The sequence below is a fragment of the Brachyistius frenatus genome, unplaced genomic scaffold (genome assembly GCF_029030835.1).
Source record: "Brachyistius frenatus isolate BFR_SWC_R1_liver_20210118 unplaced genomic scaffold, ASM2903083v1 Contig_382, whole genome shotgun sequence".
In the NCBI taxonomy this organism is placed as follows: domain Eukaryota; kingdom Metazoa; phylum Chordata; class Actinopteri; family Embiotocidae; genus Brachyistius; species Brachyistius frenatus.
Genome location: NW_027210981.1, coordinates 187,501 through 199,902, shown reverse-complemented (window position 1 = coordinate 199,902; position 12,402 = coordinate 187,501). Strand labels below are relative to the sequence as shown.

Genomic DNA, 12,402 nt, shown 5'->3' with positions numbered 1-12,402 from the left:
TGAGTCTAATCTTAAAGCTAGAGAGGGTTTCTGCCCATCGAACACAAACTGGGAGCTGGTTCCACAGGGGAGGAGCCTGAAAACTGAAGCTCCGCCTCCCATTCTACTTCTGGAAACTCTAGGAACCACAAGTAGACCAGCGTACTGAGAGAGAAGTGCTCTGCTAGGATTATATGGTTCTATAAGATCTCTAAGATATGATGGAGCCTGGTCATGAAGAACTTTGTAAGTCATCAAGAGAATTTTAAATTCTATTCTTGATTTCACAGGAAGCCAGTGAAGAGAAGATAAAACTGGAGAAATATGATCTCTCTTGATAAATCCTGTTAAATCTCTGTTTTGTCTGAATTTAGAAGCAGGAAGTTGTTGGTCATCCAGGCCTTTATGTCTCCGTTACATCCGTTGTGATTAATGTCTTAAATGCTCACAAAGAAAGCTATTTTTTGTTTACAGTTTCTTTGACGAAGCTGACCAACCCACAGACTATCTATGAAAATGTTCATAGTCTCCGGGTCGGAAAAGTGAAAATGATGCAGATGTGTAATACCACTGAGGGCCACTAGGAAATGGCTCTGAAACGCAAAGTTGCAGATTGGAGCAGCAGGAAGCACCAGCTACATTTTTGGGGGAACTGAAAATCTTCAACACACCCACTTACAGCCAAGTGTTCCTGAGCCCATGCAGTGATTTCATCATTCGTCAGGAGACATCAGGTGGGTTTTCTTTGTGTCACCGTGAATTCGTCCCCCACAGTCAGACTGTCAACACTGAGTTCCACTGGGACCTTCTGAGGGAAAATATTCACTGCAAACCGTCTGAACTGTGGCGCCATGGCAACAGGGTTCTTCAACATGAGAACACGCACGTTGAAGATTTTGTCCTCCAATAATTTGACCCAAAACCTAAAACCAATATTGGATGGTGGGGATCTTCGGACCCTCAAGCGGCACTGCATTAAAAAACAGAGGTCAGTGCATTGGCTCAGGAACACAGAATCTGTGCTTCCTGCTGTTTCTAAGATGTAAAAGATGTCTGACGAAGTGACTTTTTCGAACCTCCACGTGCAGGTTTGCGGGTTGGAAACAGTGAAACTCAGCGAGCGTCTTCCGGCTCGTTTCATTCAACGTAACAAGTAAATAAATGAAGTTTTGAGCAGCGAGGCGTCTGCGAGTCAACGCTGATTGGTGAATTGAGAACATTCGATGAAAGGAAATGAGCCTCAAGTCTGTCGGGCTTCATTCAGACGAGAAGCGAAAGAAAAACTTTAACATCTGGCTGCATCTTTTCACAAAGTCCCGAAGAGTCGAACATGGTTTCAGCGGGAGCGGCGAAGCCTCACGCTCACTTCAGCTCGTTCGTTGTGTCTTTTTGTGAAACCGGCATGAGTCAGTATTTAAGTATTTATAGAGCCGAGGGACGAGCTGACAGAGAGACGAGGCGACAGCACTTTGATACGAAGACACGCAGCGCAGCCCCTTCACCAACCAATCAATCTGAAATGAAACGGCCGAACGTTTTCAGGTGAAGTGCGGGTCAGAATCCAGATCGGCCGGGATTCAATCATCGGCAAGACGACACCACTCAGACCTCGTATGATGGCGTTTTAAATGGGATAATTACCCATCAGCCTCGGCTATGCTGCCTCTTAATAGAGCTGTGGTGGCAGTTTAAACGTACGACTCTGCTTCCTGATTGGGGGAGGGGGGGGGGGGATTTCCTCAGAAAAAATACACAAATAAAACGTTTTTATCACTTTGAGCCCCAAAACAGAAAGAAAAGCAGATCACAAGTCAGACACGTGCAGCAGGAATTATTACCACAGGAAGTCAGCACATATCACTTTAGCAGGGAGTTGTTAAAAAAAACTAAAAACTTTGACTTGCAATTTTTCTGCTAATTCCTGCAAAAACAACCTCCAAAAATGACATCGCAATTTGGTTTCAATTCACGTCTGACTTTGCTGACACAATCAGGCAGCAAACAAAAGGAAGTTCCTGAAATCAGAAGTGTTTTGAGGTATTTTCTCTGCAGTGAAGAAACTCTACAAACCAGGAAACTGGTTTGGACTTCACTTCGTCGAATATTGATCCTAATTAAAGAAAAAACGTGATTTATAAAACTAAACAATCCCTCCTGGTGTGTACTTTGTTGTTGACTTGATCAGTTTCTGCTTGAATATGTTCAGACTTTCTTCTGTAGTACTCCCAGCAGCCAGCAGAGGGACCCAAACCTCCCCATCAGGTCCAGCCATCACCTCCCTGCTGCCGGGTGACCCGTGTTCCTCTTTGTGTTGCTAAATGTTCCTCGTGATCTTTTTGCCCTGAACGAGGTGTTTTTCTATCCCGAGTGCTGCTCTGCAGTTTGGATCACATGATCCGACCCGGTTCATCAACCCGCTGACAGTTGCATCGTGACACATCTGTGCTGCAACTAAATCAAAGTTCACATCACTGCGTCCACTTCTGAAAGAATCAACAATATGGACGGTTTTTATTTAATAAATAAAAAGATGATAACTTCAGACACACGTGAGATGTGAGCAGCAGCTGCGGTTTGTGGGCGGATGTGATCGATCAGACAGGAAGTCTCTGATCTGTCGATCAACAAGAGTCAGTATACATTTCTGTGTTTCCTAAAACTTCTTGACAGGAAGCTTCACTTAAATAAATAAATGAAAGCTAACAGAAAGTTTGAACTTTATACGGAAAAACTAAATTAAACAAAAATGTTTAAACACTTTATTTTAAGGGAAACTTGGAAACACGTTTCTGTAATTATGTTTAGGTTAGGTTAGGTTAGGTCAGGTCAGGTTAGGTTAGGTCAGGTTAGGTTAGGTCAGGTTATTTGATTTTTGATTTTATACACTTTATTAATCCCCGAGGGGAAATTTCTTCACTACAGCAGGGGGGCTCTCAGGGGGGAGATGCTGCAGCAGGCTGCCACGACCGCGGCGCCAGGTAACCTGACCTGAAGTGCATGTTTTTGGACGATGGGAGGAAGCCGGAGAACCCGGAGAGAACCCACGCAAGCACAGGGAGAACATGCAAACTCCGCACAGAAAGGCCCAGGACCGGATTCGAACCCAGAACCTTTTTTTTGCTGTGAGGCGACAGTGCTAACCACTGCACCACCGTGCCGCCCTAGGTTAGGTCAGGTTAGGTTAGGTTAGGTTAGGTTAGGTTAGGTTAGGTTAGGTTAGGTTAGGTCAGGTTAGGTTAGGTTAGGTTAGGTTAGGTTAGGTTAACTTAGGTTAGGTTAGGTTAGGTTAGGTTAGGTTAGGTAGTTACTTTATTAATCCCCGAGGGGACATTTTTTTCGTGACAGCAGCATACAGAAGCAACAAGATAATAGTAGAACAATAGAAAAGCAATAAAATAGCAGTAAAATAGCAGTAAAAAAAATATAAAATATAAAATGCACAGTATATACAGTACAGTATATATCTATATATATTATATACAAACAACCAAGAAACACAGTCAACAGTGTTATTGTTGTGTGATGTGTTTTGCCAGAGGTGAGTTATTGTACAGTCTTATTGCGGTCGGCAGGAATGATCTCCTGTATCAGGAATGATCTCCTGTATCAGGAATGATCTCCTGTATCAGGAATGATCTCCTGTATCAGGAATGATCTCCTGTATCTGGAATGATCTCCTGTATCAGGAATGATCTCCTGTATCTGGAATGATCTCCTGTATCTGGAATGATCTCCTGTATCTGGAATGATCTCCTGTATCTGGAATGATCTCCTGTATCAGGAATGATCTCCTGTATCAGGAATGATCTCCTGGATCAGGAATGATCTCCTGTATCAGGAATGATCTCCTGTATCAGGAATGATCTCCTGGATCTGGAATGATCTCCTGTATCAGGAATGATCTCCTGTATCAGGAATGATCTCCTGGATCTGTCCTTGTGACAGCAGCTGGAGGAGTCTTTTGGAGAACGTCCTCCTCTGTCCCTGCAGCAGGTGGAGAGGGTGGTCAGGATTATCCAATATGGACAATAGTTTGTTCAGCGTCCTCCTCTCCACCTCCTTTTCCAGACTATCCAGTTATTTAAGTCAATCTGATATCTGTACCTGCAGGACTCTTTCACTGGATTTATTCATACAATTGACAAATGTTAGTCCCTTAATAATAATAAATATCATAATAACGGATGAAATTATTAGATAAAAGTCAAATAAATGTAGTTTCTGTATCTCAGTCATTCCTTTTTTGTTTCTCATATTGTTGTTTCATTAAATAGTTTTTAATCGATAGTGTTTATTGATCCGTAATATCTTTTATCTTCGTTCAAACGGACCCGGGTTGGTTTTTATAAATTTAGCTTGTCGTTTAAAAGAAAAAGGTTTAAAGTTTAAACTTCCCATTTCCTCTGACAAGGCAAAAACATAGAATAAACCGGTAGTGACGTCGCTGCTGGGCGGCGGCAGAAGCACGTGACGCCGACAGTCAGCTGATAAAGTCGCTGTTTGTGAAACAAGCTGCAATCAGAGCTGCGTCTCCGTCTACGTCCGAGTTCCCGCGGCGGTCACGATGAGGAGCTTCGTCCTGTGTGTGCTGGCGGCGGCCGCGCTGACGTCCGACGCGCTGGTCCGGTGAGGAAAAGAGACGAAACACTAACGGGCTGTTCACGTAAACGCGCTGCTAGCTGGCGTTAGCATGTAGCTCAGCTGCGTTCAGCGGTCAGACGGCGGCATCGGGCGGTGACGTCACCGGCGGTGCTGGTCACGTGACATGAAGATAAACAGGTCACTCGGACTGTTTATCACACCTGAGCCGGCACGTGCTGAACCGTTTATTGATGCTGGTGCTCATTGAAACACAATGTAGTGTTTAATTTAATTTAATTCACAAGCAGTGAATTAAACTGAACAACATATTATAATAATAATAATAATAATAATATCTGAAATATGAAAAAGAAAAGTCTTTTGGGAGATTTTTATTGTTTGAGTTTTGTATTGTTGTTGACCTTTGGTTTGGTATTAGTATGACTGCATGTACAAACCTGTGACCCTGAGAGGAACTCACCTTAGAACAGGTCAAAGATCCTCCTTCACCAAGGTTGATATTAAAGGTTCAGGTTCCACCTGTTGGTGATTCAACGTTCAGTGAAGTTGAAACTTTTGGAGAAATTGTAAAAGTTTTGCATCCACAACACATTACAGGAAAATATTTAATATCACTGCAGACCTCCTTGAAAACACGTATATCTACTATCCAAAGAATGTCTACGGCAATTTTAAGTCGGTCCGACAAAATCTACAGAAGGAGTTTGTTAAAGTACGACGTGTCAGCATCGGCAAAAATGGTGACTAAATTCAAAATGGTGGACTTCCTGTCCAGTTGACGTAACGGTGCGACGTAACTTTTGTGCATCCAGGTGTGATACACGTGTCCCATGAATCTGGTGTATGTCGGTAAATGTGGCCGCCGGGGCATCTCCTTAGGGGGCGCTAGCGAGCGATTTGGCCACGCCCACTTACGACTCCACCAGAAGAAGACATTTTTCGCCACAGTGCACCAACTTTCTTAAGTTTTTGAAGATGATCAAGTCTCCAAAAATGCAGCTGTTTCTGGAGAAAAATAAGGAATGAAAAGAATAATAATTCCTTCGATAACAATAAGGCTTTCACACCATCGGTGCTCGGGCCCTAACAACAACAACAACAACAACAACAACAAGGTATAAGACGCCACCAGACGGGACATTAGAGTCTGACCCGGTTTTAAAGTTAACATGCTGAGAAGAACTGGAGCGACAACATCTGTCTGAGGACACGTGGAGGTTTTAATGTTGACTCAGCAGCTGCAGGTGATCCAGATGTTCCATTTCCCACCTGAGAACCAGAACCAGCTCCTCTTTATTCACGTTTTATTGTTCTGAACGAGCAGAACATCAAATCTGAAATTATTCATAGGAAATATGAAACTTCTCTCAAAATAAAATGTGTCCATCAGTTCTCTCGGTGTTGTTAGCTAAAGTCACTCCTTCTTCTTAGTTTTCTGGAGGTCCATCTGAAAATAATCCCTCATTCATTAGAAAAGAAGATTCAAGAACACCTGTTTTTGGGGGCGTGTCTGTTTGATTGACAGGCCTGTGGTGCAGTCAGGTTACAGCTATCGGTGGGCGGGACGTAGTATCGTCAGGTTTCCGATCAGATCGGTCAGATCCACCGCTGGCTCCTCCCCCAGCTCGTCCAAATATGGTCACTTCCTGCTCCAAACCGCTCCGAGGCTCATCACTGAGTTACAGAAGCTTAAACTGAAGGTTTCTCAATTTGTCGGTTAACTTTATCACAACTGAAGATGTAGAAACAGGAAGTTTTTAAACTGACTGAGTGTTTTACAGAAGTTTAAAAACGGTTTAAAAACAGTAAATAATGAATAAAGTTTGAGTTCAGATTAAAATGCAGACAGAAATCAGGAGGACATAAAGTGTTGAGTCATCGTTGTGTTTGTGAGGCAAGAAGCAGGAAACATTAATCTCTTCACATTTCTGATACTATAAGTTAGAGGAAGCTGTGTGTGTGTGTGTGTGTGTGTGTGTGTGTGTGTGTGTGTGTGTGTGTGTGTGTGTGTGTGTGTTAGAGATGGAAATCAAAATGAAATAATCTAAATACTTCTGATTATAATTTGCTCTTTGATTGGATTTCTTAGTGTTTCTGACCTTTGACCTCCTTAACTTCCTGTTTGTTCCTGATTTTGTAACTGAGCTGAAAAGCGAGCGGTTTTTTCCTGTAAGCTGCTTATGAACGAATTAACCTGACAAACAGAATTTACGTCTAAGTTTTTCATAATAGTATTATGATTATTATTATTGTTTGATTTAAAATCGGAAGTCAAAGATTAACTTAATCTGTTTTTTCTTTTCTTTTATTTGTTTGTTTGTTTGTTTGTTTTGGTTCCAGCAGAGAAAACAAATAAAATAACATTTTAACATTCATCAGACATCAGTTTGATTTTGACAGTCGAGACTCTTAAATTCTGCTTCCTGTTGTCAGAAACAGAAGTTTACTGTTGGGAAGAAAAAAGACATCTTTATAATTAAATTAAAGCCATTCAGCTTCCTCTTTATCTGTTGGGGACATAGTGGGCGGGGCTTGGACAGAATAGGCGGGGCTTAGTGCCTCATTCATGCCTGATTGGTCTCTTCAGTGTGAGTCGCAGAATAAAACATTAAAACATCGGACCAGATCAAACGTGACGTCCTGTCCTGATTGGTTCTTGATCGGTCGTAATAATTAACGCAAATTCGAGCAAAGTTCGCAATATTTACGGGTTCTAACATGTTCTAACATGTTCTCTCTGGTTCTAACATGTTCAAACATGTTCTAACATGTTCTCTCTGGTTCTAACATGTTCTAACATGTTCTCTCTGGTTCTAACATGTTCTCTCTGGTTCTAACATGTTCTAACATGTTCTCTCTGGTTCTAACATGTTCTCTCTGGTTCTAACATGTTCTCTCTGGTTCAAACATGTTCTCTCTGGTTCTAACATGTTCTCTCTGGTTCTCTCTGGTTCTCTCATGTTCTAACATGTTCTCTCTGGTTCTCTCATGTTCTAACATGTTCAAACATGTTCTCTCTGGTTCTAACATGTTCTAACATGTTCTCTCTGGTTCTCTCATGTTCTAACATGTTCTCTCTGGTTCTCTCATGTTCTAACATGTTCTCTCTGGTTCTAACATGTTCTCTCTGGTTCTAACATGTTCTCTCTGATTCTCTCTGGTTCTCTCATGTTCTAACATGTTCTCTGGTTCTCTCATGTTCTAACATGTTCTCTCTGGTTCTCTCATGTTCTCTCTGGTTCTCTCATGTTCTAACATGTTCAAACATGTTCTCTCTGGTTCTAACATGTTCTCTCTGGTTCTCTCATGTTCTCTCTGGTTCTCTCATGTTCTAACATGTTCTCTCTGGTTCTCTCATGTTCTAACATGTTCTCTCTGGTTCTAACATGTTCTAACATGTTCTCTCTGATTCTCTCATGTTCTAACATGTTCTCTCATGTTCTAACATGTTCTCTGATTCTCTCATGTTCTCTCTGGTTCTAACATGTTCTCTCTGGTTCTAACATGTTCTCTCTGGTTCTAACATGTTCTCCCTGGTTCTCCCTCCTTCAGGATCCCCCTGAAGAAGTTCCGCTCCATCAGACGTGAGCTGACCGACTCAGGCCGCCGAGCCGACGAGCTGCTGGCCGACAAACACTCCCTGAAGTACAACTTCGGGTTCCCGTCCGCGGCCAGTCCGACGCCAGAGACGCTGAAGAACTACCTGGACGTAAGAACCGCTCGGTCCTCGTTCTCCTTCTGACACTCTCAATGTTCCTGCAAATCCTCCGAGGAACGTTCAGAGTTTCTGGGCTGATAAATCCATATTTATATTCCAACATACTTAAAATGAAACGAGATCATTAGATGAATTAATGATGATAATATGAATCGTTGTTGTTCTGTGTGGCTGTGATGTCACAGGAAGTCAGTTTGTTCACTTCCTGCTGGTTATTTGTCACTTAAACAAGTTTTTAGATTAAAACTGATTCTTCTGTCGAAACTTGTAAATCTCAGATATCAACAGGCTCAAACAGGAAGTGATGCGGCCGCGGTGACTCGACAGAAACTCTGCTGATGTGATTCTGCCGCGTCATCGTCTCCTCAAGCAGTTGCAGTAAAACTGTTTGAGCTGCTGAGAACAGGCAGACCTGGTTGTTGTTGTTGTTGTTGTTGTTGGCTCCTCCTCCTCAGGTGTGTTTGTGCCCCGCCCCTCCAGGCTCAGTACTACGGGGAGATTGGCGTGGGCACGCCCCCCCAGTCCTTCACCGTGGTGTTCGACACCGGCTCCTCCAACCTGTGGGTTCCCTCCGTCCACTGCTCCCTCTTCGACATCGCCTGCCGTGAGTCCCGTCGCCACGGAAACGGCCCGTCTCAGCCGGCCCGAGCTTCGTCTGACTCGTTGTCGTCTTCCTCTTCTGTCCTCAGTCCTTCATCACAAGTACAACTCGGCGAAGTCCAGCAGCTACGTGAAGAATGGAACCGCCTTCGCCATCCAGTACGGCAGCGGCAGTCTGTCGGGATACCTGAGCCAGGACACCTGCACCGTAAGCCCCGCCCACGTCTGCAGGGAGCTTTGACTGACAACCTCTGACCGTCCGTCCTCTGACTCGTGTCCTCTGACCGTCCGTCCTCCCGTCCTGCAGATCGGAGACCTCTCTGTGGAGCAGCAGCTGTTCGGCGAGGCCATCAAGCAGCCCGGCATCGCCTTCATCGCCGCCAAGTTCGACGGCATCCTCGGGATGGGGTACCCGCGCATCTCCGTGGACGGCGTGGCGCCGGTGTTCGACAACATCATGAGCCAGAAGAAGGTGGACAAGAACGTCTTCTCCTTCTACCTGAACAGGTGAGACGCAGCGGTTCGACACACTGAGGCTATTTATTATTATATTTATTATATTCATACAGTAAATGTTTGTTATGTTTAAAGCAGCTGCTGAGGTTGTAAACAGTCAGATCGCCCCCTGCTGGACAAACTACATCATGACACCAGTTTTAACATCTATCTCTGCAGTCAATTCTTATAAATACAAAGTTTACACATCTGACACAATAAAGTGGCCGCATGTTTGTGGACGCTGATGGAGGACAGTAGCGGGGACGGACTGTCTTCACGTGTTCGGTTCTGTTCAGGAACCCGGACACAGAACCGGGCGGTGAGCTGCTGCTCGGAGGAACCGACCCGAAGTACTACAGCGGAGACTTCCACTACGTCAACGTGACCCGGCAGGCGTACTGGCAGGTCCACATGGACGGGTGAGAGAGAGACACACACACACACACACACACACACACACACACACACACACACACACACACACACACACACACACACACACACTCTGACACCTCTGTGTGTGTGTCCCTCTGAGACAGCATGGCGGTGGGCAGTCAGCTGAGTCTGTGTAAAGGCGGCTGTGAGGTCATCGTGGACACGGGGACGTCTCTGATCACGGGTCCCTCAGCGGAGGTCAAAGCTCTGCAGAAAGCCATCGGAGCGCTGCCACTCATCCAGGGGGAGGTGAGACCGGACGGGACTCAACCCGACCGTTCAACGGTTCACCGGATGTTTGTTAAAAATCTGCAGCGGAACTCGATCGATCAGTCGATATATCGGTTTATATAAATCCACCAACGTACAGTCAATATGCTGCGATCAATCAGTCTTACTTTGGACATTTGGAGACGTTTGAACTTCAGGATGATGTGATTCTGATTTATCGAACGAGGAATGACTTCGTTGTAAAATTAAAAAAAAAAAAAAAAAAAAAAAAAATCTGATTTTTGTTATGCAGTGAATTTGTTCTTTAGGTGAGTTGGTGTCAAGTCGTGAATTTATTTTCCATATGTGTGTTGGTGTTTACTTGTGAATTGTTTCCCCGTGTTTGTGTGTCTGCTGGTGATTTCACCCTCTGACCTCTGACCTCTGCGTGTGTTTCAGTACATGGTGAACTGCGAGAAGATCCCGTCGCTGCCCGTCATCGCCTTCACCGTGGGCGGACGGAGCTACACTCTGACCGGGGAGCAGTATGTCCTCAAGGTGAGCGTCCAGCAGGGGGCGGCAGAGAGTCGCACAGCGCAGCAGCACAACAACACTGAGACTCTGAGCGACGTCATGGAAACCAAACAAGTGCAGCTTTGTCTCATTCAGAGGATGACGATGTTTGTTTTCATCGTTTGGTCGGAGAGTCGACATCCTCTAAATATTTAAATTCAGCCGACACCTGATTCTGTCATCTTGTGTCCAATGTGTCCTGACTCTGTCCCCTCTGTCTCTTGTCTCTGTCCCCTGCAGGTGACTCAGGCCGGTAAGACATTGTGTCTGAGTGGCTTCATGGGTCTGGACATCCCCGCCCCCGCCGGGCCGCTGTGGATTCTGGGAGACGTGTTCATCGGTCAGTACTACACGGTGTTCGACCGGGACAACAACCGGGTCGGCTTCGCCAAGTCCACCTGAGCTGCTGCCGGGCCGGACGTGTGTTCGCAGTAGACCGTAGAGACGTGCACTGATGGGAGTTTATCAGAGGGAGGACGTGATGGAGGTGATGGAGGGTGGGGGGGGGTGGAGGGTGTTGATCAGAGATCAGCTATCAGCTGAGAGAACCGGTACCGCCCTCTTCAGACATATGATCCGTTTTCTTTCTTTTTTAAATCAGGGATTTGTTTTAAAGAACTTTGAATTAGCCTTTTAGGATGAAGTTTACTACTGACAGATGGTCCTTGTGTGATTAAAAAGAATAAACTCTTTTTAAGACAGAATCTGGTTTCTTTCTCTTCTGTAGTTTTAATCAATAAACTGTCAGTGATGAAACCAATGTGAAGCTACGCCAAGCTAGTTTAGCTTAGCATAACGACTGGAAACAGATGGAAACGGCTAGCCTGCCTGAAGCTAACAGTCAGTCTACCAGCAAATCTTAAATCTTTAGTTTTTTTCATAATTTGGATGATTTTGTTGGACCGACTTGAAATTTAGTCGGTGCCCTGTAAACATGTTCAGGATTAGAAGTATAAAGGTAAGCCGTGTGGTTCACGGAGGGCGAGACAACAAAACAAAAATTCCAAGAGTGAACTTCGTTTTCTCATTGTGTCCTGGTTGAGTTGCCTCAGAGACGTAAGTTGAGGCATGTCAGTTCAGAAAAAGGTCATCCTCCAAAAAGTCATAAAGTCATCCAAAATATCCAAAGTATGATTAAAAAAAGTCAAACTATAGCATGTCATCCAAAGGTGACCCAAAATGAATTTTCCTATAAAGTATATAGTATATAGTATAGAGTATATAGTATAGAGTATATAGTATAGAGTATAGAGTATATATTATATAGTATAGAGTATATAGTATAGAGTATATATTATAGAGTATATAGTATAGAGTACATAGTATAGAGTATATATTATATAGTATAGAGTATATATTATATAGTATAGAGTATATAAACATCGAACAAAAAGTTTGAAATTTGTGTTTGGTAGATTATTTCTCTGTAACAATAATTCTTGGTGATAAATTGTGTCCCGTTGGGAAGCCTGTTAATTTACCTTCTAAATGAAGCCCCATTTGTAAAGAACATTCATTGTGGGATGAGCAGCACAGCGGAGTACGTGGCTTGTCCCATGAATATCTGGCTCAGGGGTGGCCAACCCGCGGCTCCCGAGCCACATGCGGCTCTTTGCCTGGTTTCATGCGGCTCTTACGTTCATATCGAAGTTTGTGGTTTTTTTCTTTTCAAATCTTTTTATTGATTTTGTAAATACTTTAGACAGAGAGGTCGGACAGGATTAACCCTCCAAAAAGTTGGGATGTACAGAACAGTACATTCAGTTGTAAGTCTCTTGCAGGTCGTG

The 12,402-nt window shown here is 44.0% G+C and overlaps 1 protein-coding gene across 1 annotated transcript; it reads left to right on the top strand.

Moving 5' to 3' along the window:
- The first annotated feature begins 4,445 nt into the window (after window positions 1-4,445).
- ctsd (cathepsin D) lies at window positions 4,446-11,319 on the top strand. Its single transcript, XM_069724572.1, has 9 exons — window positions 4,446-4,605; window positions 8,134-8,290; window positions 8,780-8,903; window positions 8,989-9,107; window positions 9,207-9,406; window positions 9,694-9,816; window positions 9,937-10,081; window positions 10,502-10,600; window positions 10,856-11,319. The coding sequence occupies exons 1-9, from the start codon at window positions 4,544-4,546 to the stop codon at window positions 11,015-11,017; spliced, it is 1,191 nt and encodes a 396-aa protein (XP_069580673.1). The 5' UTR covers window positions 4,446-4,543; the 3' UTR covers window positions 11,018-11,319.
- The last annotated feature ends 1,083 nt before the right edge of the window (window positions 11,320-12,402 follow it).

What these genes read in the sequence shown, in the direction of transcription:
- ctsd (XM_069724572.1), top strand. Translation starts at nt 4,544, where the DNA reads ATGAGGAGCTTCGTCCTGTGTGTGCTGGCGGCGGCCGCGCTGACGTCC. An exon ending in TTCTCCTTCTACCTGAACAG is followed by an intron (nt 9,407 to 9,693) that starts GTGAGACGCAGC and finishes GGTTCTGTTCAG; the next exon opens with GAACCCGGACACAGAACCGG. An exon ending in TGGCAGGTCCACATGGACGG is followed by an intron (nt 9,817 to 9,936) that starts GTGAGAGAGAGA and finishes CCTCTGAGACAG; the next exon opens with CATGGCGGTGGGCAGTCAGC.